The sequence below is a fragment of the Pongo abelii genome, chromosome 15 (genome assembly GCF_028885655.2).
Source record: "Pongo abelii isolate AG06213 chromosome 15, NHGRI_mPonAbe1-v2.0_pri, whole genome shotgun sequence".
NCBI lineage: Eukaryota > Metazoa > Chordata > Mammalia > Primates > Hominidae > Pongo > Pongo abelii.
The window spans coordinates 78,752,740-78,779,585 of NC_072000.2; the positions used below are offsets into that span (position 1 = coordinate 78,752,740).

Consider the following 26,846-nt stretch of genomic DNA (forward strand, 5'->3'; position numbering starts at 1 on the left):
AATCTGTCTCCTAGGCTGGAGTGCAGAGGTGCAGCCTCTACCTCCCAGGCTCAATCTTCCCACCTGAGCCCCCGCAAGTAGCTAGGACTACAGGTGCACACCACCAAGCCCAGCTACTTTTTGTATTTTTTGTAAAGATGGGGTTTCACCATGTTGCACAGGAGTCTCGAACTCCTGGGCTCAAGCAATCCTCCTGCCTCAGCCTCCCAAAGTGCTGGTATTACAGGCATGAGCCACCATGCCTGGCCCACCCATAGTTTCTTCGTATGGGAATGTTGACTGATTACAAGGGATAGGAGGAAAGAAGTTGAGAAGTAAAAGATTAGGAAAGACTACTAAAGTAGGTGTAAGAGAAGAGACCTTTCTGTAACTTCTGAGAATCGAGCTCTGTTCTTTTGTCATTTGTTATAAAGCATTAGAGTGCAGGGGTGGCATTTGGCAGGATCAACCTGGTATAGGGAAGTGGGCAGCACTGGTCATGATGGTACAGCTCTCCCTTGAAATCTGGACCCAAGCTAATGTTGTGCAGCTGGCTTTGGGCAGGGCCTAACACTGTTCACTGCATGTTTTGTCTGAAAGGAAGGGATCGCTTCTATTTTTCTTCCTATCTAGCATTGATGTTTATGATCGCTCTTTTAAAATCCGTATTTTCCACTCTTCATAAAAATGCCACAGGGCTGCCCAACAAATTTGCATTAAGGAATTTTGACGTAATTAGCACCTGGCTTTAGTTGTAAATTATAGTCAGATAAATATATAAAGAGAGGGAGCATTTAAGCAATCTTTGGCCAGCAACTGTATTTAAAAATATTTTATTTTTTTTGAATAGGTGATACATATGGTACAAAATTCAAAAAAAAACAAAAGGAGATACAGTGAAAAGTCTCCCAATCCTGTACCTATCCACCCTGTCACCCTCCCCACAAACCACCATTGTTTCTAAGAATTTTTCCTGCAGATGTAATCCCATAAATTAATGTGAAATATGCACAAGAATATTCATTACAGCATTATTTATAGCAAAAGATAGGAAACAATGGAAACATCTGTCAGTGAGGGACTGATTAAATAAATTATGATTTATCCATTCAATGGAATAGTATACAGCTGTAAAATGAAATGAGGCAGCTCTAATTGCAAGTATAAAAAAAAAAAGCAAAGTGCAGAACAGAATGCAAAGTATGCTATTTGTGTTTTAAACAAAGGAAATATGTATATATGCATGCAATATCTCAAGGTTGGCAGGAAGGCGGAGATTGGAGTGTTGTGGGGGCAGTGGGAACAGCAGTTACGAAGGTGTAGTGCCAGCAGGATATAACTGGGGGATGGTAAGTTCTCTGATGGTGAGGTATAAGGCGGAGTGGCAAGGATGAGGTGAACAGACAACCGCTTCTCTTTCCCCATTCTTTAGACAAATAGTGTTATATTACACGCTGTTATGCAACCCTCCCTTTTTCCCTTAATTTGTTTTGGATATCTTTCTGAAGGAATTTAGAGCCACCTTTTTTAAGGGTTCCATAGCAATTAATTGTTTCTAATCTTTAGCTATTACAAATGATGCAGTAATAACTTCTTACGTATGTCATATCTGGTGAAAATATATCTGAAGGTTAAGTTCCTAGAAGTGGAAACTACTGGATAAAAGAGTTAGTGCTTTTATAATTTTGAAGGACATTACCATATTGTTCTCAGTATGTACTTCTGTCAGCTATTATGAGAGTGCCTATTATTTCTCACATGCTTGCCAGCTAGGAGTCTTAACAAGCTTTTTGATCTTTGCCAATCTGACAGTTTTAAAAAGGATCTCAGTATGGTTTTAAGTTGCATTTCTTTTATTATGAGTGAAAGGATATTTTTACATGCGTAAGAGTGACTTATTTTTGTCTGCTGAAAACATCTCAATTAGTATAGGGACCTAGAGCAAATTATTTAAGCTTTCTATGTCTCAGTTTCCTCACCTGTAAATTGAGAATAAACAATAGTAAGTAGGATTATTGGATAATTAAATGAAATGTATGTATGGCACTCAGCATAGTGCCTGGCACATGGCAAGCATTCAATAAGTTATGTGATGGCTAACAATAAGAGGAGCAGGTAGGTAGGACAGGGCAGATTAAGAAAGTAGCATTCACTTCCATGCTCCAGTCACATGGAGCCTTGTTCGTTTACATTGCCATTCATCAGAGAAGTGCGAAGTCAGAGCTTTCCTTGTCTTTTAATAGTAAACAGTCATTTCCCATTGGAACCCATCATAGGCTATCAGCAGAGCTGGCCAGGGAGTAGGCACAGCCTCATCTCTAATATTTAGACTTAGCCAACATGGTAAAGAAATTTAATCTGATATGAAATAAAAACAACAGAAGAGACCAGATGTACATTTCTTTATTCCACCATGGTTCTGAACTCCCAGCTAGTTTGGGTTGGAGTGAGTCTCTGCTTGTAAACTCAGAGGAATGCCTGCCATCGTTTTCTGAAGGGAAAGGGCAGGGGCTTCTGAGTGGAGGGGAAAAACAACATTGGAAATCTGGCTTCTTCTGAACAAGACCACACTGGAAAATAGACTTTTTACTTTTAGCACATCAAACTGGTTTTTTCACAAAAGGAGAGCCCAGAAGAGGTTTGTTTCCTGTAAGAAGCAGTGTTTATGTAATAGAGGTCTTTGTAGATGGGTACTCTATCCTGTGGCAGCTCTTGCTGCTGGTGCCCACGGGCTATCGCTGGGCGGATTTTGAATGTTTACAGCTACTGAATATTTTCTTTAGACGTATAAAGCCTTGGCTCCCCTTTCTCATCAACTCCACATATTTTTCATCATGTCCTCTTGCTGCTTTCTCAGGCTCTTTGTTCTTCTTCATTTGTGTCTCTTACACTCAACAAGCTAATATCAGTCTTGCTTCTCTGAGTGAAGGGATCTTCTGCCACTCCTTGGGGTCAGAGAATGGGCTGCTACAGGATGGAGGTGTGGCAAAATCAGGGCCCAGAACAGATTGGCTGAGTGGTGGTGATGGTTCTTAGGAGGGGGTTCTGGAGTCAGTCCCCAAGCTTCCCCAAATCCTTTCTTGCTCCACAGATTCTGAAGGACCTCCCTAGGGCAGATGTAGCCTCTGTCCCAGTTGTGGGATCATCAGGATGATGGTGGATTGTGGCTGGAAAGGGGTGTCTGCAGTGTGAGGCCACGGAGCCTTGCATGCTTGCACAGCTTGGGAGGGTGGATGAGGGCCATCCTTTGGTAAGCATCCCATAGCAAGGCCAGGAGAGGTGGTGGACAGGGCCTCATGCGGTGGCTGAAGCATTAAAGCGATTGGTGGTGCTTGAGCCAAGCAAGGGCACGGAGGCAGTGACCGAAGCTTACAGCCAGAGGCTAAGCTGGGAGAGATGAAAGCAGGCAAGGCTGATTGGGAACCTCTGGCCTGATGTCGCGGTGTCTTCCCAGCTAGGAAATCATCCTCAAGGCCCCTGCCTGTGACTGGAGGCCATCTCCAGGTAGTTGCCACACTGACCCCTGACTGCTACTCCTTGGCAGTACAGTGGGGGGGGCCTGCCTCAGCCACATATCCCGGGGAGCAGTGGCAGCGGTAGGAGCCCTCTGTGTTCTCGCAGTAACCGTGGACACAGAGCACAGCAGGCCCGTTCAAGTCATCACACTCATTCACATCTAAGAGGAAACAAAGGAGAGAGCTGTAGGGAGCCCAAGTGCCTCTGCTGGCTGCCTCTACCCCTCTGGTTACTAAGCCCTGGCCTTTGCCCTAGAGTGAAACCGTAAGTGTGACAGCCAGAGGCTGAAGTCACTTCCCAAAACCAAGCAACTCAAGGACAAAGCAGGGGGCAGCAAGCTCATACCATGCCCAAGACTGTGCTCTCTTGTCCTTGTCTGTTGTCTGGGAAACTGCACGGAAGGGGCTTTCTAAAGCACATAATTAGACCTTCCTTTGGCACTTTCTTCCCTCCCAGCCTGATGCAGACAGCCCCACTAGGAGGCAGCAGTGGCTCTCCCAGCCTTCCTGAGTTCAGGCGTCTCTGTGGGCAGTGGGCCAGCCTGACTCCTCCATCAGAATTCTACACTCACCTACGCAGGCCATGTGGGCCGCATCCAGCTGGAAGCCCTCAAAACAGTCACAGGTGTAGCCCTCCCGCACGCGCACACAGCGACCGTTCTCACAGCCGTTCAGGATGCCGCACTCCTCCGCCTGAAGCCCTTCGAAGCCGGCTGGGGTCTCTGGGAGGAGGAAATTGGAGAGAGGAGGAGGCTGAGGGCTGTGTCCAGACTCTCCCTAATGCTGGGACCCTCGCCCTCCTGGACAAAGGGTGCCCCTGTGGAACTGTGGGGGTGGGGGCAGAGCGGATCATAAAATTCTCGTGGAAAGATGCTAGAACAAAAGGCAGTACTCTTGAAAAGTGTGTGTCATTTTAGATGGGGAGAGGTGTTCTCGGCTTTAAATGAGGGCTCCAGGGAGGCTGAGACTCACTGCTTCCACAATGCCCGGCTCCTGCTGGGGTTTGTGGGGTGGGGGAGTGTGTTGCTACGTAGTTTTTGGGTTTGGGCGTGGGGATGGGGTGAGGTGTTTTGTTTAAACCTTCACATCGTATTTTTGGGAAGTGGGGAACAATTGGTAGCAGAGGGGCCTCACTCAACACAAAGCAAAACGTCGACCAGATCTACCTAACCCTCTTCACTCTCTAAGCACCCCTCCACCCCATGGAAAAGGCCCCACCCTACCCAGCAGTATGGTTTTAGTCTGATGTGGTAGCTTTGCCTGTGGTGGGTACCGTGTGCATTGCACAGTGCTAGGCCTGACTTCCTCATTAGACTCCAAGGCCTGAGTGTTTGGATCGCACCATTCACAAACCGAGTCATCACAGTGGGCCTTTAAAGTCCTTAGAAAACCTTAATCCATACTTCAGGTCACAAGTGTGAATGCTGGGTGTCCTTAGAGCAGGTTATTCTGCAGCCTGTAGGTGGCGTGGAGGGAGAAAAAGACTGCAGTGAACAGCTTTCTCTCTCTCTTGGTCCCCACAGGAAGCTTGTAGGTTGGGACAGGGGCAGTGTCCTGTACCTTTTTGTGTCCCTGTGATAGTTTATGACGGAGTTGTTAGGGTCGGACCTGGGCGTATGTACTTGTCTCGAGCAAGCCGTGAACGGAGACCTCTGGCTTGGTGTGTCTTTCCCCTTCCTAGTCCTCACCCTGCTGGCAATATGACTAGCAGGTGGAGGAGATGGAAGTGAAACAGCTTTGGTGCCCACCTCTTCCCCAGTTTTGCAGCAACACAGACCTGGATGGCTGGCCACATAGTGGGGCTGGAGTTCTGAGGGCTGCAAAGGAGACTCGAGGATGGGTGTGCGGTCCCCTGGGTGGCCGGCTGTGTTGGCGAAGGCAGGCTCAGGGACGGTGTCCTCGGGGCCCAGGTAGTTGTAGAAGGGGGCCCCATCTGGGCCATAGATGCTGTAGTGCAGGTCATCGGGCCCGGGGCCATACTCATAGCCTGGCCGGAAGTGGACCCCGGCCTCGCGCTCTGCCTCGATGCGAGCCACATTGCACAGCTGAGCGTAGACCTCTGTCAGGGAGGAGGGAGAGAGGGATCTGGGTTCCAGCTCCTGCCAACTAAAGCCTGGCTGGCTTTGTCTCTGGGAGCATGCAAGGACTGGTACCCTCTGGGAGATCCTGGCAGCATTCTTCTCCCCACCTCTCCCCTGCCCTACTTTGTCCCCAAACAGCAGGTATGGAAGACAGGGCCGGATTGCTCTGCTCCTTCTTTCTAGATCCCCCCTTCCAAGGTGAGGGCATCCCCCTCCCTGGGGCCTGGCACAGCCCTGCAGGGTCTCCCCTTTGCTCCCCCTCACCAGAGCTCCTGGGGGGACACAGAGCACACTGCCGGCTCCAGGCCTCGCCATCCTGGCAGCAGCATTCCGTGTAGGTGGTGCGGTGCCCACGCAGGGGTTCGCTGCATACATCATTGGTGACTTTTTTCCAGCAGACGTCCGTGTGGATGTCGTGGTCAGGGAGGTCCTCTGGTGGCACAGGGCACGGAGGCACATGAGCCCCCCCAGCCCAGGTCCCCTTCTCCTGCTGCCCCACGCTCAGGCCCACTCACCCATGCTGCTGGTGCTGTTCATGCAGCGCTGCTGGCTGAGGTCCAGGGTGAGCGGGGGGCTGCAGAAGCAGTGGAAGGAGCCCTCCGTGTTGACACACTCGCCATTCTCACAGGCCAGGTCCTGGCACTCATCATGATCTGGGGAGGCAGGAAAGGGTGGGGCATTGCCAAGGTGGCCTGTCCACCGACCACCCTCAGGGAAGGGGGTTTTCCTATCACTGATAATGAAGAGTTAGTGCCCTGCCTCCCTCCCCTCAACCCAGCCCAGCCTGGAAGACCCCTCCCTGGGGACAATCTCTGACAGCCCAGAGCTCCTTCACCTGGGACCAGCCTGCTGCAGTGGGCGGTCTCCCTAGGACGGGGGACTCTCAGCAATAATGGGACTGGCTGGCAGGGGCTGGGTGGGCCATTATTCAGCTGTGGGCCTGGGGTGGGGGCAGGGATCATGTGTGTCCTCACCCTCACACTTCTTGTGGGAAGCATCGTAGTGGAAGCCGGGATTGCACAGGCAGACATAGCCAGGCACGGTGTTGAGGCACTGGCCGTTCGGGCAGAGACCAGGCCCGAATATCACACACTCATCCGCATCTGTGGAAGGCAGAGCTGAGGTGAGAGGAAGGTGAGAGGCAGTATGAGGGGTACCTAGAGCAGGGAATCCAAAGCCAGGCTAGGTTTGAATCCCAGCTCTGCCACTTACTAGGTGGCTTTGGGCAAGTTGCTTAAGTTTGCCTTGCCTCCGGTTCCTACATGCTCTTAGAGTTGTTATAAGGATGAAAAGGTGTTAATATGTGTGAGGTGCTCAAAAAAGTGCACAGCGCGTAGCCAGCACCCAAGAAAAGCGATCTCTGTCTCCATCATTTCCTTCTCAAGACTAGCTTCAGGACTAGGGTGCTGAGGGCGCAGTACCTGGACCATCCTACTGTGAGTGTGGGTTCCCCAGAGTTTCTGGCCTCATCAGTGCAGCCAGGGAGATGAGCGCAGCCTCTGGCCTCTAGAGCAGTGCTCTCCACTCTGTCCCTGTGCCCAAATGTGGCTGGGGGTGAGAGTTAGTCAAGGCATCATAGTTTGTTTCTGGAGGTGCAGCCTTGGGAGAGCAGGGAAACTGAGGTGAGGCTCATGTGGACACTCCAAGAGCAGCTTGAGTCAGAACTTCCAGCTAACACTCTGCAGGGAGTCAGCCCTGGGACAGAAAAGGTGGAGGCAACCTGGGAGGCCAGGGCTGGATGCAGAACTTCCCCAGGGACCCTGTGGAGGAGCAGGCTAGGGCCCACTTAGGTGAATGGAGTTTGGGGCGGAGGATGGAGCAGGTTACCTGTGTACATGGTCTGTCCAAATGTCCAGGCTCCTTCCACAGGAATGTAGCCTTTTCCACTAGGGCAGATCTCGCTGAATTCAGCTATGTAGAGAGGCGTTTCAGCTCAGAGTGGGGAGGGCCCTGCCCCCTTCCTCTCTCCCCTTCTTTCAGTGTCACCTTGCAGAGCTGACCCTTCGAGGATCTGGAACCCTTGGGGTCTTACCTGAGTCCTCAGACGGGCACAGGTCACAGGCGTCTCCCCAGCTAGCGCCCTGGGTGCAGCAGCATTCTGCCTGTGTGGTGTTCCGGCCCAGGACACTGGAGCAGGGCACATGGCCGTTCTGCCCAGAGTAGCAGTCCATGCGGGTGGGGGCCAGGGCATGGTCCCCTGTTGGGGCCTCAGAGATACTCTGACCTGTGCGTGACAGATGCTCATTACTGTCTGTTCATGACCCTCTGAGGGGGGTCAATAGTCCTTGACTTTATTTCTTAAATTTAACATTTGTGTAGCACTTTACAGTGGAAAAAATTCTGTTACCTGTATTACCTCACTGATGCTCTCCACAACCCTAAGAAGTGGCCTAATCATCATCTCAAGAAACAGAGGCTTAGAGAGGCTGGGGCCTCGCCACCGCTGTGCGATTAAGCTATTAAACAGTGCAGCAGGGATCTGACCCCAGTTCCTCCTCACCGAAGCCCCTGCTCTTTGCGGTATACCACCCTACCTGCCTCCCTGTGATGGGCTGCCCCCAGTCCCTGGCATGCCATATGGGCAGTCCTCTGGTCCATTCTGCTTCACATGTACCCCAGCCCCTTCCACCCTTCCTTGTCTCCCTCACTTTCCCGCAAGGCAGTGAAGACCAGCTGAGTCCTAGTCCAGTCTGGCGTGAGAGGCTGAACCCAGTAGCTCTCGGGTGGAGTGGGAAGTGGGAAAGGGAGAGCCCGGTTTAGTTCAGCTCCAAGTCCTCTCTCATCCAGAAGGTTCCCAGGGATTAGATGGATTCAGGGTCCCTTCAAGGCTCAATCTGTGGTCCCTGGGCCCACCCTAAGTCAGCATCAGGGTTTCCTGAGCCTCCTCTAGGATCGTCGCCACCGTGTAGCTCCTGGTTTCGCTGTGCGCGGCCCTCAGCCTCCTCACCCCTTCATGCACCAGGCCCCACCTGCACCTCCCTGTGCTGCCCCAGGCCCTGGCCCAGTGTCTCCCTCAGCGGCTAGAGGCTAGAAGAGGGATGCAGAGGAACACGCTCTCTGTAAACCTCTGAGTCACCATGGATAATGCATCTCCCAGGCCTCACCTCCAGCCCCCCGCGGGCGGCAGTGCCCCTCCTGGGCATCGTACTCCTCCAGGTCACTGGCGCAGAGGCACAGGAAGGAGCCCTCCACGTTCTCACAGAGCGCGGCCCCACACACCGCCAGCATAAGCTCACACTCGTTCACATCTGCCAGGTGTGAGAAGAGGCTCGTGGGCAGAAAAGAGGCAGCCCGTGCCCCCTGCCCCTGACTCCAGCCCACTGCTCCCAAAAGAAGCAGGCTAGGCCTTGGGGAAGAAACAAGAGTAAGTATAGATTTGCAGGGAGGAGGAACCGATAGACAGAGGGCATGGGAAAGAAGAGAGAAGGAGAGAAGTGGCAGCAAACGGTCACAGAAGTGCACAAAGAGGAAGGGTTACCCCTCAGTGCACATTCTCCAAACCTCCTGCCTCCTGAGGCCCTGAGGCTTGAGGACACCTGCTGCCCTGCTGGCAGAGCATGGCTGTGCTTCCCCTTACCCGCCCAGCCCACATGCCCCTGGGCGAGGAGTTGAAGTCCCCCTCTTCTTTGAAGCCTCCCTTGCCCACGCTCTGGGGACCCATGATGGAGCCACGTGACCAGGACCAGTTGAGGAGGAGGACCCCAGGGCCTTCCCTTTCCTGGCCCAGACCTTGGGTAGCCCACAGGCTCCTCACCCACACAGTCCCAGCCTGACGGAGAGATCTCGAAGCCCTGGTCACAGAGGCAGCGGAAGGAGCCGTCAGTGTTGTCACAGAAGCCATGGCTGCCACACATGGTGTCGTTGGTGCACTCGTCTATGTCTGTGGGACAGTGGGAACCAGGGTAGAGGGTGTGTGTGTGTGTGCACGTGTGCACTCTCTCACACACATGCACACTGTCTCGTTCTATGCTGAGAATACTTATTTGGCTTATTAGCACCAAGACCTGTGAAAAGCAGCCTCTCAACCCAGGATAAGAAAACTCTAACATTCACAGTCCTGTGGCATCTTTCGTAAGCTCTGCTGGATGGAAAATATACAAGCTACACTCAGCTGCTAAAAATCATGTCCTCAGGAGAAAATCGTGTCTCGCTCAATACGTGAAAAATAGGTTTTCTCAGCCCTCTCTCCTCTCTCTCCTCCCTCCCTACTCACCAATGCAGTCTCCGTTCGGGGCCATGTGGAAGCCAGGCTGGCAGTCCAGAACACAGCGGTAGGAGCCAGGGCTGTTTTCACACTTCCAGGTGCCACACACCGGGTCTCCGTAGTCCTCACACTCATCGATATCTGTCCCCAGAGCCATGCCATGAGAGAGGACAGAGGTGGCCAGGTCACTGCTCTGGTCCCACAGGGTCATGCCCCACAACCTCTAGGGTTCTTGATCTGTTCCAAATTACTGTGCTCATCCCAACCCCAGCACATCAAGGTCAGGACGATTTCCCCTGACCCTGCAGGGCTGAGCCTCTGGGAAGAGAACCGTATGCTATTTAGGAAGCAGTGAGCTCTTAGCCTTCTGTGACACTCCTTTTTCTCCGCCGCCCCCGTCTCCCATCCCTACCAGCAGAGCACTGTACTTCTCTTTACACGAAGCCTTCAGCATAGTGTATTACAGAGAGTTGTCTTCATATCTGTCTCCCTTGCTCAATTTCAAGATCATCCATAACTGTCTATTTGTCCTAGCAAAAGACATTGAGCATAGCAGGTGTTTAATGTCTATTGAATCAATTTGGCCTTTAAAACTAGATTGTGTGCTCTGCCAGCACGAAGACGATGATTGTCTTCATTTTGTCATCCTTGGACAGCCCCTGAGCCCTGAGTCTCAATACATACACTATTTGTTGGACATTTCATCTGTGGAAAGTGCTCTGCTCCACGGGAGCTGAGGACCAGGCAGGGTAGAGATGGCAGACGTGGGCAGAGCCCTGTCCCCTCCCCCCAGAGCCCTTACCCACACACTCTCCACTCTCTGGGGAGGGCTGGAAGCCAGTCTCACACACACAGTTGAAGGAGCCCTCGGTGTTGACACAGTGCCCTCCCAGACACGGGTCTGTGGCGGCACACTCGTCCACATCTAGAGTAGAGATGGCTGTCAGCAGACCCAGCCATGGGTCCCTTCCCTGTTAGGGTCCTGTGTAGCATCCTCTGGGCCCTGAGTAGCCCATAGGAGAGTCAGAGAGTGGCTTATGTAGGAAATGGCTGGAAGCCAGAGGCCAGGCTGCGGGAGGTGGGCACCGGGGTGGGGGTGAGTGGTGAGGCGGGGTCCCTGGAACTGGAGCTCTGTAAAGGGGAGAAGTGATACCTGGAGTTTGGAGTGGGTGCATGCCTGCTGTCAATGTCGTGAAGAGGCCCTGGTGAGAGACTGAGTCCCTCCCTCCCTGAGCCCCGGGCTCCCTCACATCACTCCTTGCTCCCATCTTCTCCTCCCTGGGCAGGGCCATGAGCACTTGCTCTTAGTACTGGTATTAAAAGGGACACCACTCTAGTCTTAGCCTCTAGCGCCCATGCTCCTGGCCAGTAGAGGTAGCTGTGCTGGCTTCTCACCCTGGCATCTGGTACCCCCCTCTGTGCTGACGAAGCCAGGTGCACACAGACAGAAGAAAGACCCGTGGCTGTTGAGGCACTCGCCATGGGGTGCGCAGTGCTCCTCCCCCATGCACTCGTTCACATCTGCAGGGAAAAGATGGGGAGTGGGTGTCTGCTGGGGATGTGCCTGCCTCCCCACACACTCATGTCCCCCACCCCCAGTAGGGCGACCAGGGTCACTCACCCTCACACACGGTGCCATTGGCCAGCTGGAAGCCCTGGGGACAGAGGCACTGGTAGGAGCCCACCGTGTTCTTGCACTCGCCTCCCAGGCAGCTGCTCTGGGGGTCTTCACATTCATCCACATCTGCAGGACCACACAGGGGAGGAAGACAGCCGATGGCAGCACCTCCCAAGGACAGAAGCCAAGGGGGAAGTGTCCAGAGGACCTGTCACCTGCCTGCAGAGCTGGACCCACGGGGGATCATCCCCTCATGAGGCAGCACAGCTGGGACAAGCTTGTGAGCGACTCTTGGGGAGCAGGATGATGCAGCTCCTCCAGCCTCAGCAGCCCCCAACCTGCTGGACTTCACCATGGCCCTGACAGAGGGGCATCCCATTTGTGTCCTCTCCCACATGGAGGCTCATACCTTCACAGGAGTCACCCAGGGGGCTGGGCCGGTAGCCCCCATCGCAGTCCTTGCAGGAGAAGGAGCCAGCTGTGTTGGTGCAGACTCCCGAGGGGCAGACTCCCGGGAAGGCACACTCATCTAGGTCTGCAGACAGACAGTGCTCGCCCGGGGACCTAGGAGGGCTCCCACTCCCTGGGCAATGCAGGAACCTCACCGTGGCCTCCCTCTCTGAGCCCCTGGGGGGTTTCCTAAAACCCCCTCCCTAGAACGCTCCCTGGGCAGCCCTGCCCTCAGCTTCCCTCTTGTCTCTGTGACTGGCTTTTCCTCCTGTCCTCACTCTGAACTTGGGGATTATGACAATAGAAGCTCTTGTTGGGGCCAGGTGCATTTATGGAGTCTTCCAGCCTAGCCTGGAGCCCCTCGGCATCAGCCCCAAACTGGGGACAAATTGAGTGTTCTTTGGGAGGTAAGACAGCCTATATTCTGTCCCCTTCCACCACTGCCTCCCCAGGGTTACCTTCACAGGCAGTGCCGTCTTCATTCACCCAGTACCCGTCCTCACAGGCAGAGCAGGCGAAGGAGCCCTCCGTGTTGAGGCAGAGGCCTGTGGGGCATGAGGCCCGGCTGGCACACTCATCCACATCTGAAATAGGGCATTGCATTCTGTGTGGGACTCTGCAGGACAGACAGGCCAGGACACTGGCAGGTAGGCAGGGGTGGGAGAAGGACAGGTCTGGACAGGGATGTGTTGGGTCAGTGTGAATAGGGATGCAAGGCCACGGGCGGATTCAGGGGGCCAAGGGTGGTATGCAGAGGGGAGGGAGCCGCAAGCTGGATTGGCCTGCGGAGAAGGGGTGCTTCAGCATCTCTGTACCTTGGCAGCCCTTCTCATCTGAGGTGACCTCATAGCCCTGATCACAAGAGCATCTGAAAGAGCCTTCTAGGTTGGTGCACTTTCCATGGGCACAGACCCCGGGGGTCAGACACTCATTCACATCTGTGGGAGAGAAGTCCAAGATAGTGGGCTGGCGTCCTCCCCATCCTGCAGCCCCCGCTGGCAGGCTCCGAGCGTCTCAGTTTTGAGGCCAGGGAACCAGCCTTCAGAGGGGCTGCAGGCCACCTGGGGAGGCCATGAGGCCATGCTCCCTCCTCCCACCTAGGCAGGGCAGGGCGTCCCATCCCCCGGGCTCACTTCAGCCCTATCTAGTAACTCAGAGCACTCTGCATGTATCCACGCAGGGGGCCAGGTCCCCCAGCCCTGGGGCTGGTTTGGCTCATCTGAGGATACTTGGAATGAGGTGTCCAAGACCTTTGACTCCCCTCATTGTGTGTGCCAGGAACCCTACATGACCTCCTACCTGCCAACCAAACAACCCACGATCCCAACCCAACAAGCAGCTTCTGCGGGTGGGCGGGCAGCGTGGAGAGGCCAGTCATACCGAGGTGGCTGAGTGGCAGCCTCGAGGGCCTGGGAAACGTCTGCCCTCTCCAGAGCCTCAAAGCGTCTATTCAACACCCAGTCCCTCCCGGCATTCTGAACCCCAAGGCTTTCTTCCTGAGGGGGCTGCAGGAAAAGAGCACACGCCTCCTCTTGCAGACCTGCTGCCCTTCTGAGGGAGGAGTGCCCTGCTGTGCGGTGGGCGTGCTGTTTAGACGCTGCTTTTGAGATGCAGAAGAGCAGGAGACCCCTCCTCCCTGGGAACTGCAGAAGGGCCTGGCCCCATCCTAAGACCCTTAGGCTCCTCGATCCACCACAGGATCCAGGTACAGAAGCTGCTGACACTTTGGGCAGTCACTCCAGAATGCATATGGCCAAAGAGGAGTAAAGGGCCCCACCCTAGCTGATTCAGAGGGCAGAGCCCTGGCGACTCATGCCCAGAGTCATCTGGGAACCCAGCTAGATCATGCAGGACAACAGCCTCCAAGCCACCTCCCTCTGCCCGCCTCTTTCCCTTTCCGTGTGTGGGCTCAACCAGAGGTCCCATGGCCGAATGGCCTGCTCAGTGCCTTGGCTAGCAGCCCTCACCTACACAGCTCCCACTCTGGCCCCGGTAGCCCTCCTCGCAGGCCAGACAAGTGTAGGAGCCGGGGGAATTGACGCATCTCCCATCAGGGCAGGTACCGGGGTGACGGCATTCGTTGATATCTGCAAAACAGCAGCCCCTCCCTTGGTCATCCCTGGGAACATAGCAAATGGGTAGGTCTGTGACACAGCAAATCCTTGTCCCTGCCTTTGGTTGGGGAGAGGGATGGACAGAGGGAAACTAGGAAAGAATGAGAGCTGCCCTGTGTTCCCAACTCCACCTCTCACCCACTGTCTGGGACAAAAGAGGGAGATGGAAGAACTTAAAAATTAGAAAGGGAGACTTCCTGGGTGGGCGCAGTAGGCTATGGTTACCACCAGCTGTGGGAGGGTCAGAGGCTCCACTTTGTGAGCTGGGCTGTTTGGGATGGGCTTTCATCTCTCCCCTGGTGAATTCTTAATCCTTTATAAGCAGTGACCATTACTGGGATGTGCTTGGCACAGCAGCTAACTGGATTGCCAGAGGCTCCAGAGCAGATCATCAGAGGGGCAGTGAAGGCAACTTGGGCTTCCTTGCACCAGGAAATGAGGACCATGGAGGAACCCCCAATCTTGGATATGGCCAAGACCAGCTCTGAGGCTGAGTGCAGACTGTAGGGTAGAGCTGGCAAAGCTTCTCTGCTGGAGAGCTGTCAGACATTTCTTCCAGCCAAGAATCACGTAGGGATCCTGGCACCCACTCTGGTGAGATCCAGGAAAGTCAGCCAGAAGGGGTAAGCCTGGACACCAACTGGACACCCAGGGGACGAGGGGACCCAGGAAGGGAGAGTGGCAACAGGAAGAGGAGGGAGCTAGTTCTCCCCGGAGCCGAGGAGAGGGCTCTTCCCCCATGTAACCTGGCATATCGTGGGCTTCATCATCAAGGCACCCAGGGGACCTGGACTGAGTGAGGGAGGTCCTGTCACAGGGACTGAACTCTGAGTCAGCACTGCAAGAGGACATTATGCCCCTCTGACCCCATATCAAGGCTCTGGCCCACTCTTCACAACAGGTCCACTGGCCAAGGAAAGAGGAGGGGTTCTTCTTCCTAAATGGGTAATTGTCACTCTCCTAGAGGAAGTCCACCAGCTTACGCAGATTTAGAGGCCCTACTGCCCAAGAGGAAGACCTACTCAGCACCTATGGAGGAAGTATGGGAGGCAGGCCTAGGGTCTGAACACAGGCTTTCTGCAGAGGGACTAAAGCCAGCAGCTGTCACTGCTGCTGGACATGGAGAGGAGAGGACATGGACCCTAAAGTGGAGGGTGAAAGTGAGTCCTTTCTGAGGTTGTTTGGTTTCCAGAAGTCAGGACACATCGAAGCCCTCTGTCCCAGAGGACTGGGACCCTCTCAAGCCTAAAGCTTCTGCCTGAGGGTCCAGAAGACGGGGATATCGCCACAGGGCAGGTGGTTTTTCAGGTGGGTCTCTGCAAGGAGAGTCCCACAACTCCCATATAATCTTGGGGACACTGAGATAAGGCTCATCTCTGGCAAGAGGGTAGCCACAAGTAGGGGCTGGGGGTGCCCCGGCCCCTACTTGAGTTGTGGTGACACCAGCCTTAACTATTCTAAGGGCTTCTGTAAAGACAGAGATGGATAAAATGAAGGATCTAAGGTGACTAACTTTGGCCACCCAAGAGACAGAGGCCAGTGCCATGACCTGTTGGCCTCGGCCGAGGTACTTGAAGGAGGATGGGCAAAGCCACTGAGAATGAGCAGCAATCCCTGTTTCAGGGATGCCAGATGATCTCTTCCAGATGAAGAGAACAAGATTGAGGCAAAGCTCCTCCTAAATCCATGCCAGGAAAAATGAAGTCTTTGGACCTTTCCTGCAGGGATCAGGCATTGTGAGAAGGAGATAAGGTTTGCCAGGAGCAAAGGGCCCTGAAGTCTGTCCTGCCCCAAACATGCTGGGCACATCTCTTGGAGGTGGTGTGCATAGTGTCTTAATGCTGGAATGCCACGCACGTGGCATTCCAGCTCTCCACTTTCTGCACCATGGTAATCTGGTGCCTCCTAGTGTCCTAGTGGTTGGGTGGCACCATGAGACTAGTGAGGGCCAATGAACTGTGAGTGGGTATGATACGGATAATTTATGGACCAAATCATTTAATTTGTGCAACCCTCCAGAGTGCTCTTTTATTCTTCCACAGAGACTGGCTATTCCTTTAGCCTACATCTCCAATGAGGAAACATGGGGCAGAGCCCCCAGCTGACCCTTGATGGACATGTGGCACTGATGAGATAGAAACTTGGCTGCTGCTGGGCATGGTGGCTTGCGCCTGTAATCTCAGCACTTTGGGAGGCCAAGACAGGTGGATCATCTGAGGTCAGGAGTTCAAGACCAGCCTGGCCAAAATGGTGAAACCCCATCTCTACTAAAAATACAAAAATTAGCCAGGTGTGGTGGCAGGCACCTGTAGTCCCAGCCACTCGGGAGGCTGAGGCAGGAGAATCGCTTGAACCCAGTGGGGGAGGAGGTTGCAGTGAGCCAAGATCACGCCACTGCACTCCAGCCTGGGTGACAGAACTCTGTCTCAAAATAAACAAACAAACAAACAAACAAACTTGGCTGCTATGTCAATAAGATAGGGGTTGTTTGTTAACGCAGCATAACCTTGTCTATCTTGGCATGCCACTGCTGGCTTCCTTCCTCAGACCAGAGCCCCAGCCAGTGATTATCACACGTGAATGGGATGGGGAGGCCAGATGATGAAAGCAGCCCCTCATTCTCCACCCAAGCCAGGGAAGGGCTCTCCTGGGTGGAAGTGAATATAACTGAACCATTAGCCAAGCCAATCCAAAGGAGCCAGAGGAAGATTCTGAATGAAGCAGATTCTATCACCAGCTACCCTGAGGCTGTCCCACCAGCATCTTGGTGCCTAGACTGGAACTAGTCACTGGATGCAGAAATATTCCAGTTTTTCTGCCTGGCCTAGGGTATGAATGTTAATCTGAGATTACGGTGTGTTTTGGAGGGTTTTATTTAATATTCTGTCTTTGAAGCCAGGAGCCATCTGTCTTCTTCCTGTGTTCCCAGCCCATGGCCAACACAGCTGGTGCTCAACAAATGTTTGCTGACCAAAGAGTGGGAGAGTATGCCTCAAACTTCACCCTTCATCTTTTTGGTATAAGGCTGCTGAAGAGACCCCAAAGGGCCCATGGCAACAATGACTCCAGAGACCAGCTTGCCAAGCTTCTGTCGGTTCGCTGGGAGAATCCTGGAGCTTCTCTAACCACAGATCAGCCTTTGGATGAGGAAATATAAAGGCATTCACCTCTGATGCTTGTGAGAGCATGGGGTGGGGGTGGGGAAGGCACTCAGGCAGGGACCAGAAGCTCAGGTGACCTTGGTTATGGCTGGGCGACACCAAAGGCCCTGGCAGTCTGCAGGGAAGTCTATCCCCTGTCTGTGGGAACCTGGAGTCCCGGTACGACGGAAATGCTGTTGAGACTGCTGGACGGGCCTCTGTCCAGACCACTCAGCCTTTCACCAGAGACTTTCAGTTTCAGTGGAGAGAGTGGTTTCTGAGTTGGAGAAAGAAGAAAGAGGGCGAGGAAATTGACTGGGCTCCCAGGGTGATGGGCCGGGCTTGTGGTTACCAGTGGAAACCTGGAGAAGTGTGCGGGCTACATCATTCTTCCTTTCAACAGACTCGGAGTGTCTGCCCTGGGCCAGGAACTCTGCCTGACCTCCCAGATGTGGTGTGTGTCTAGAACCTTTCCTTGGGAAGGGAAGGAGAGGGCTGGGGTATGGGGGAGCCTGGACATGAAAAAGAACTACCCTCTGACAGTAACGTTTCCCTCTACTTATTCAGCGTCTGTATATGCCAGACAGTACCTAGCACTTTGTATACATTAGCTTATCCGGTGCTCATAAACATCTCTGAGATGGGCATTACAGTTCCATTTCCAGACATCGCGTCAAAGGCCAAACCCAAGCCTGTCTGCACCAGAGCCTGTGCCCTTAACACAGACTGGTTAATATAAATCTGATGGGTTTTTTTTTCTTTTTTTTTTTTTTTTTTGAGACACAGTCTCACTCTATTGCCCAGGCTGGAGTGCAGTGGCGCAATCTCGGCTCACTGCAACCTCCACGTCCTGGGTTCAAGTGATTCTCCTGCCTCAGCCTCGCAAGTGAGTAGGATTACAGGCATGTGCTAATTTTTGTATTTTTAGTAGAGACGGGGTTTCACCATGTTGGCCAGGCTAGTCTTGAACTGCTGATCTCCAGTGACCCACCTGCCTCGGCCTCCCAAAGTGCTGGGATTACAGGTGTGAGCCACCACGCCCAGTCTAAACCTGATGTTTTTAATGTTCTGGTATTTTCTTGGTTCATTTCCTCTCATTTTACTTTTCTTTTTGATAAAGTCTAATGTTAAATTCACAGCATCATTGTGTTGCTTAAATGAGGTAATCTATCGAGGACCTAACCCAGACACCTGGGACAAAGGAAGCACCTGTCAGTGGTGGGTGCCATCATTCTCCTTTCTCCTGAAGATGCCAGGCTGTCTTATCTCCATCGTGCTAAGGAGGACAAGGCAGGTAGGTTCCGGCTTTGGTTATGGGTAGGCCTGAGTTTTAAAGGGGGAGGACCAAGAGGGAGGTATTGGGAGGTGACACACTGGGGCTGAAGGCAGAGCTGTCTGTCCTGCACCTGCCGCAACCTCTCCCCTTTGCTTCTCTGGACTTTGCTTCCACGGTAGTGGCATTGGGAAGAGAGGCTGTCCTTTCACAAAGTACACAAGCTCTTCTCTGACTTCCAGGCCCTTCTGAAAGCAGACAAGTCCCAGCCAGGGAAACCTGGAGGCTGGGAGGAGTCTCAGCCTAAGCTCAGACCCAGGGCCAGGTTCTTCTTGGACTGCGCCTGGATTTACCCTCATTTCTTCCTGTCCCAGCCAGTCTCGAGAGCAAATGCCCTGGGACTCCTATAAGCCTGTGACACCCCAGCCTGACAGGGACGTGGTGGCAGCAGAGCTGCCAGGGGTCTTCAAAGCTGGCACGAGACAGGCAAGGGTCTGTGAGGAGACCAGTTAGCAATGTCACAGCGCCTTTTGGCTGGGTCTGGGAAAGACAGAAGGATCTGGGATCCCTCCCTCCCTCCCTCCCTCCCTCCCTTCCTTCCTTCCTTCCTCTAGCATTTATTGGGTGCTTATCAGGTGTCCATGTATGGGCCATCTAAAGATATGGCCCAGCCCTCAGGAGCTCACAATCTAACAAGCTTAATAAGAAGGCTGACACTCCCAGACACACCGACTCTTCCTCTGCCCCATGAGGAGAGCACATTTTTCAAGGCAAGAGGGCAGAGGTTACAGAGGAGATGTTCCTAAGGTGTCATGTGGATAAAGTTGTTCGTGCTCCCCTGCTGCAGGTGGCAGACAGGATGCCAGAAAGTCACTGAGGGGATGGAAGGGCTCAGGAATTCTCATAGGTGTCTCTGTCCATAGACGTGGGCTCAGCATCAACGGGCCGGGGCAGGGACAAGCTAGAAGGCGTGTTGGTGGTGGGCAGTGCGTGGGGAGGGACAGGTGGGTGGTGGGGTGGCAGGGCGCCTCCCTCCTTCCCATTCCTTACCTTGGCAGTGTCCTTTCCTGACCATGATGTAGCCCTGATCACACTCGCAGTGGTATGAGCCCTCGGTGTTGGTGCACTGCCCCCCGCTGCACACCCCTGGCTGCTCACACTCATTGATATCTGTGAACACACAGAAAAGCCCTGAGTCACAGCCAGTCCTGGAGGATGGTAGAGGGGGCGGGGTCCTGGAGCATTCCTTCTAGAGGCCAAGGACAAAGGATGCCACGCTGAGGCCTGGGCAGGGAAGGCATGCTTGCTGCAGCCACAATTGCCTGGAGGGGCTCCTGGGCCAGGTCTGAAATGATCTAGCTCAGGCCCCTGATAAACCTGAGTTCCTTTCTCTCAGGGGAGTCTACTCTGGGGACCCATGGGGATCCTTACAACTGTTTCCTCACCCTCATGCAAGGGCTGGTCTGGAGGTGGGGTAGCAGTCCATACGGTATAACCTGCAGAGGCCAAAAGGACTCCCACCCCGCTCCTGGCCCCACTATATCCCCTTTGGGTCTGCTCCTGGAGTCCTTCTTTCCTTCCTTCCTTCCTTTATTTATTTATTGAGACGGAGTTTCGCTCTTGTTGCCCAGGCTGGAGTGCAATGGCGCCATCTTGACTCACTGCAACCTCCGGCTCACTGCAACCTCTGCCTCCCTGGTTCAAGCGATTCTCCTGCCTCAGCCTCCCGAGTAGCTGGGATTACGGGTGCCCGCTACCACGCCCGGCTAATTTTTTTGTGTTTTTAGTAGAGATGAGGTTTTACTATGTTGACCAGCCTGGTCTTGAACTCCTGACCTCAAGTGATCCAGACTCCTCGGCCTCCCAAAGTGCTGGGATTATAGGCATGAACCACTGCGCCTGGCCTCCTGGAGTCCTTCCTAAGGACCTTCATAAAGGTTAGGAACCAAGCAGCCAGTGAGGGATCACGTTTTAGGTAACCATGGATCTGTAGGGTGTGGTTTCTGTCATTTTTCCAAAGTATATTGGTGTCCCATCATGGCTCTAAAGCCCAACCCCACTCACGCCCCTCCCCTGCTTAAACTCCTACCAGAGACCCCTGCTACCTCCAGTTCTGTTTGCAGCCTGGCTCACAAGGCCTTTGCCACCTGGCCCAGCTCTGCTGTATTTGCTAATTCACACAAGTCCCTTGGTATAGCCTCAGCTATTGTGGATATCAGTGGTCCAACCTCCAAGCCTTTGTTCACACAAATGCTTCCGCCTGGAGTCTCTTTCCTCATGATGGCCAGCAAATCCCTGCCCCCACTTCAAAGATGGTTTAATGCATCACCTCTGGGTCCTGTGGGTCCCCATCCCCTGTCCCCACAGTCAAATTAATCAAGGCCTCACCTTCCCACTCTCCCCCTTAAACTGGGACTGATACAAACACTTCACAGAGTCCTTGTGCAGATTAAATACAATAATCCAGGTGAGGGGTTGAGCACTGTGCTCACCTGGCATAAGGTAAGCACTGCAGAAATGTTAGCTATTATTATCCTAGTGTTAAACCCCATAAAATCCCAGCTCCTCAAGCCTGGCATGTGAGATCTTGCATGACCGGCCCCAGCCTGCTTCTCATCTGTTTCCTGCCGCCCGCACCTCTCCTACCCTCACCTAACCTCAGGACCTGTTCCTGAGCCTCTGCCCACACTGTCCCCTTGCCTGGAACAGCTTCCTACACACCAGCGTGACTGCCTCCCACTTATCTCCAACCCAGCGTCCCCTGAGGGCCCAGCTCTCAGTGTACCTGTTCATTTACTTGCTTCTCCCTGACTAATGGGAACATGCCTTATTGTCTCAGCATCTCCAGTGCCCAGCACAGAACCCCAATAAGTGCTTACTGAAGGAATTGAATAATAACCATTTGCTCAAGGACAGTGTCTTCACTTGAGCAATACTTCATAAAACTCCAGTGCACAGCAAAGTCTGTGCCAGAAGGTGGGAAATGCACACTCCTAGGCCCACAGCCAGAGATTCTGATGCTGCCGTACTGGTGGGCCCAGGAACCCACGTTGTTATAGCTCTTCAGGCAATTCTGGAATAACTGGTGTTCACTGTGAGAAGCTCTAATCCCAATGGAAGAGAGAAGGGAACTCCTAGACAGAGCCATATGTGGGAACTGGATGAAGAACTCATTATCCCCTGAGGTCAGGACGACTGTCTGATAGATGGTACTGGAAAACTCCCTCACTCCATGGAGAAAAATGGAGACGTGAATAGAGAAAGACCAGGTTCTTAACAGCCATACGAAGATGGACTCCAGACGAATCAAAGCATACCATAAAAGGGAAAACTAGAACTCAGTTAAGGTGTAGGAGAATATCTTTGTGACTTCAGGATATGGAAGGATTTCTTAAACAAAGCCCCCAAAACACACAAAAATAAGGCAAAATTGTGAATTTCAGTACATCAAAATTAAGGATTTCTGTTCCAAGAAATGTGGATAAGCTTAAAGGATAGAGGACAAAATGGGAGCATTGCAATTTCTAAACCCAGCCAAGAATCTAGAATATATAACGGACTCCTAAAGAGCCCCAGGAAAAAGCAGCATCCACCATCGGAAAACTGAGCAAAAATGGGAGCCAGCAGTTTACAGATGAGAAAACCCACAGGCTAATGTATGAAGAGATGCTTACATTTACTGGTAAACATTTACTTAGATATTTAATATGTAAACAATTTATCTTATTGATAATATAAATTATAATGATTTATATTAATTATATACATTATTTAATCTATAAATCGATATAAATATCAAATCATTGAGGTAATGAGATATTACTTTGAGACTGGGAAGCTTCAGAAAGTGGGTGTTTTTCTGAACAAGGGCTCTTCCAGTGGTAGCCAAGCCCCACTAGGAGAAGTACTTACAGCCAGCCTTGAGCCCCACCCCCTGTTCCCCAGCTGATGGGGCTGGCAGAGACATCTTGGACACCTGGGCTGGTACGTGGCAGAAACTTGTGTCTGCACCAGTCCTGGTGACACCATTCTCTGCAGCAGCTGCTGCTTATCCCAGGCCAGCTCCCCAGGCTGGGTCTGCAAAGAGCAGTGCCTCTGGCCCACAACACCCACCTAGACCATTGGAGCCCAGAAAAGCCTCCTTCCCTTAGCCTCTCTCCTGGCTCCTCCAGCCTGTTCTGAGCCCTGCCCCTTGAGTCAGCTCCCCAGAAGTCAGCTGACCCAGTCACCACCGTTCTGCTCACAGACTTCTACTGGCTACCCCTGCCTGTGAGACAGTGTCCAAATGCTTCAGCCTGGCACTCAAGACATTTCCCACACTGGCCTCTTCCTCCAGGTAGCCCTGCTCCAGTCATACTGCATTCATGATTATTCCCAGAGCATGCCAGGGAATGTTCACTATTCAGGTCTCTGCAGAGACGCTTCTCTCTACCTGGAATACCCTCTGCTCCCTCCATTCCTATTCATGCTCCAACACCCTGTGTATAAGGGAGTGTGTCTTTGGAAGCAAACCATGCTTTGGAGCTATTTGATTTGGAGAGTGATTTGATTCTGTTTCTAGCTCTGTCACCACTAGGTATGAGGCCTCTGGGTATTTCAATTCACCTCTGAGCCTCAGTTTGCTAAACTATTAAACAGGGCTAAGGATTTCCACAACATGGAGTTGGGATGATGAGCTTCATATAACAAAATGCTTGGGACAGTGCCAGCATATATTAAGTGCTCATTAAATGGTAGCTATTCTTGGTCAGGTGCGGTGGCTCACACCTGTAATCCCAGCACTTTGGGAGGCCGAGGCGGGTGGATCACAAGGTCAGGAGTTCGAGACCAGCCTGGCCAATATGGTAAAACCTTGTCTGCATTAAAAATACAAAAATTAGCCGAGCGTGGTGGCGGGTGCCTGTAGTCCCAGCTACTCGGGAGGCTGAGGCAGGAGAATGGCGTGAACCCGGGAGGCAGAGGTTACAGTGAGCCGAGATTGTGCCACTGCACTCCAGCCTGGGTGACAGAGCGAGACTCCATCATAAATGAATGAATGAATGAATGAATGAATGAATGAATGAATGGTAGCTATTTTTATTCTGCTCCATCTTGAGCACCCGAATAATCTCATACAGAACAACTTGCTCCTCATCTGGATCCTACAGTGTCACCATTCACACCTCACTCACCTCAGCATCCTCAGAGCTTGGCACAGTGCCTGGCACATAGGTGGTGCCAATGCATGAGAGCACAATGAACACTACCCGTGATTCTCCTGCTCCTCTGTTAAGTTAGCAGGTCTGCCCCTTCTACTTCCTTTCCCTCCATAATCAAGTGATTGGACCTGGATGGCTTTGGTTTCTGTAGACTGGACCCTTGGGGGATTGGAACCTGAGGGGATCCTGGCAGCAGGAGGGTACACAGCTTCCCTGGCCTCCCTGGGGGTCTGGCCAGAACCAGCAATATGAGCCCCAAGCACAGGCAGGGCCCCTCTTGAGGTGAAGGATTTACAACTGGATTATGAATCTTAAGGTGTTGCTTAGAAAGTGCTGCATTATATTATTTGTGAACTTAATCATAAAAATGTATGTGAAAAAAATGTATGTGGGGTGTTTTGCATCATTAAAGGGTTTGCGTTGGAAGCGTATTTATCAAGGGTCCCCTGGCAGTGGGCCACATCTTCCCAGGGAAGTTCAAAGCCCTACAAGTGCCTCCAAGCTGCTGGGAAGCTGTGCTCCTCGTTCAAAGGCACACCTACTCCCTGGTCTGCCAATAGTCCTAGCCTGGCATCCTCATGGGTCTCCCTCCTTCCCTAATATGAAACCAGCTCCTTGTCACTCGGAGTTTGGGGGCCTGGTGTATAATCCTCATCTCCAGCCATGTCTCCTGACCCTTTGACACTCTTGGTTCCACCCACAATTCCTTAGGGCCTTGGCAGAGATTGTGGGTTTTTGGATTTCCACCCCTCCTTGCCACTGGCATAGAATCAGCCTCCTCCCAGATCCAGGCCGGAGTTCTGGTCTCTCCTCCTTCACTCCTTCAGCTGCCCACTCCCCACTCTGCAACATGGTGTTTGGGGGTGTGAACCCCTGGTTCCTCTTTCACCCCCTCAAGACTGTGGGGCCTGGCCAAGGGCAAGGGTAGGCTTGGCTTACCTTGACACTCCTGTGTTGCCCCCGAGGTGGCCAACGTGTAGCCAGGATAGCAGAAGCAGGAGTAGGACCCCACGCGGTTGATGCAGCGCCCTTTTCCCTTGCAGGGGTCCCTCAGACACTCGTTGTCATCTGACCAGAATGAGGCAGGGAGGGAGGTCAGGGGGGCCAGTGGTGCCGTTCTTTGGGTACCTACCAGCAACCTGCCCACACTAGGGGCTGGGCAGGGGATGGTGCTGTGTGGCAAGGAAGGGGTGAGGGAGCGGAGGAGGCTGGGGAGATGAAAATCTCTAAGGCTGGAAGCCATAAAGTCAGCCCAGCGGGCCCATTCAGGCACCAGAAGCCTGGGGTGACTACCAGCCCCGCCTCTCTGCCCCTTGACTCCTTCCCCCGGTAGCTTCATGATTCCTTTCTCCTTTGAAACCACAGTAGATATTTCTCCCTTATTTGAAAATATTGGGGGGAGGAGGAATGAGGTCCACACTTGATGATTTATCTTAGCCTCAGACCTCCCCCCAGGGATGACCCTGGTGGAGACATTTGCAACTGGGGCAGTCCTTGGTCCGCTCTCCAGGCAACAAAATGGGCAGTTTGAGGGGTGGGCTGATCTCAGAGAAGAGGGCTGCCAGGCACAGGCCAGGATGCATGCAATGGGCTGGCTTCCATGCTCCTGGAATCCTGGAGACTCATCAGATGGGGCTCACTGAGACTGGTCTTCCCCTGAAGGTTAAAGTTAGCTTTGTCCACAGGGACTGTGCTCCTCCTAAACTCATCAACCACCCAGCACTGCTTGGACCTTCTGCTTCTTCCTGGACTCTCAACTCGGCCTCCTAGCCCCTGCTCCCATCTACCCCAGCCACCAAGTAAGCCCAGGGCACCCAGGTGAATACCTGTGCAGTAGGCCTGGCTGGGGTGCAGCCGGTAGCCGGGGCTGCAAACACATCTGTATCCATCTGGGAGGTTCACGCAGGTTCCAGGGCCACAGACGTTGGTGGCTCCGGCAGCACATCTGTCAATGCCTGTGGGACACAGAGCAAAACAGAGGTTATGGCAGGGTGGGTGTTGGACAAAGGCAGTGGAGCGGGGTGGGGACAGTCAGTGGCCACGGTCTAGGGGCCTCAGAAGGCCAACCTTAGCCAGGCCCTCCCTCCCATACCCATGCACAGTTTGGCCTTGCATAAGACACTAGGGGACCTCTGCCCAGCACCCCGAGCCCTACCTAGGATGGAGGTCACAGTAGGGCATCCCCCTCACCGCGATCTAATAGGTAACCCATATTTCCAGCAAATTTCCAGCAAAACCCCTCCATCCTAGCCCCACCCCGAAAATGGGCCCGACACCCAGTGCCCAGTGCCCAGTGCCATCCCTCCCTGCAACTCCTGCCCAGTTTTCCCTGGACAGACAGACAGACCTGGTGAGTAAGGTGCTTGGGGAAAACTGCCAGGGGAAAATGGGAGGGGTGGGCTGGGGTCAACTGAGCAGAGCCTTGAAAGCCACATTGAGACTGGCCTGTAACAGGGATTTCGTGAAAGGTGGGGGTGGGTCAGAGCAGTCCTAGAAAGGCCACTCAGGCAACGAGATGATGGATGAACTGGTAAGGGAGGTATAGTGGGCCCTTAAAACCTGTTGAAATAATTTAAATGAGGGTCTGCCTTGGTGGGTGGTGATGGGGTGAGAAGTGGGGAGACAGGTGCAGAATTGAGAAACACTTTGGAGGCAGACTCACTGGGACTCAGGGCTGAGGCTGTGTAGACAGCAGATACTTTGGCTTTCTGAATGGTATCCCTAATACTAGAAAAGTACCTGGCACTTAGAACATGCCAAATGAATGAATGAATGAATGATGCTTTTGCCTTTGTGTCTACCCTGAAGTCTTTGCCTGAAGCCCACATGCTCAGGGGTCCCTGCCCTGCCCCCATAGCTTGGGAGAAGCTGAAGACCCAAGGGAATGGGTTGAGGAGTGGTCTGTACGTGGATATACAGTGGGGCTTAACAGTCTGCCAGATTGTACTGAATTGAATGTGCACCCAAGGCTACCCTCTCCCCGGGCCTGGCTCCAAGTTTATATCAGCCTTGGGGGTTGTGGGGGCCTTCAGCTGGGTCCTAAATGTCTACCCAGAGGGGTGAGGTTACAGAATGGCAGAGGAGAAGGGGGATAGGGCAAAAGGCTGAGGCTGGTGGTTGCGGTGGGGACACTCATCCACATGCCAAGAGCTGCTGCTGAGCTTGGCCTGCCCCCTGCCCCCTGCTTCCCATCCCTTCCTCCAGGTCCATTTTCCTTGTCAGAAATTCAGCACTCCTCTGCACACTCTGCCTGCTGAGCAGAGGCCAGAAGGGG

General features: G+C 53.1%; 1 protein-coding gene across 3 annotated transcripts in view; it reads right to left on the bottom strand.

Annotated features, from left to right (window-relative positions):
* Positions 1–2,366: 2,366 nt before the first annotated feature.
* LTBP2 (latent transforming growth factor beta binding protein 2) overlaps positions 2,367–26,846 on the bottom strand; it is a 111,688-nt gene continuing 87,208 nt past the window's right edge. The window contains exons 16-36 of one of the 3 annotated variants that reach the window (XM_024231946.3): positions 25,399–25,527; positions 24,512–24,640; positions 19,425–19,544; positions 13,815–13,934; positions 12,663–12,785; positions 12,306–12,431; positions 11,807–11,932; positions 11,401–11,523; positions 11,175–11,300; positions 10,582–10,704; positions 9,789–9,920; positions 9,330–9,455; positions 8,680–8,823; positions 7,608–7,799; positions 7,403–7,486; positions 6,550–6,678; positions 6,091–6,228; positions 5,840–6,007; positions 5,272–5,553; positions 4,067–4,216; positions 2,367–3,655 (exon numbers count right to left, since the gene is read on the bottom strand). In XM_024231946.3, the coding sequence (XP_024087714.3) occupies positions 3,510–3,655; positions 4,067–4,216; positions 5,272–5,553; positions 5,840–6,007; positions 6,091–6,228; positions 6,550–6,678; positions 7,403–7,486; positions 7,608–7,799; positions 8,680–8,823; positions 9,330–9,455; positions 9,789–9,920; positions 10,582–10,704; positions 11,175–11,300; positions 11,401–11,523; positions 11,807–11,932; positions 12,306–12,431; positions 12,663–12,785; positions 13,815–13,934; positions 19,425–19,544; positions 24,512–24,640; positions 25,399–25,527 (2,936 nt within the window). In that variant the 3' untranslated portion in view covers positions 2,367–3,509. Of the gene's footprint in view, positions 3,656–4,066; positions 4,217–4,772; positions 4,951–5,054; positions 5,554–5,839; positions 6,008–6,090; positions 6,229–6,549; positions 6,679–7,402; positions 7,487–7,607; positions 7,800–8,679; positions 8,824–9,329; positions 9,456–9,788; positions 9,921–10,581; positions 10,705–11,174; positions 11,301–11,400; positions 11,524–11,806; positions 11,933–12,305; positions 12,432–12,662; positions 12,786–13,814; positions 13,935–19,424; positions 19,545–24,511; positions 24,641–25,398; positions 25,528–26,846 lie in introns of those variants that run through there. The other 2 variants (XM_024231947.3, XM_063715636.1) reach the window with 2 other exon arrangements.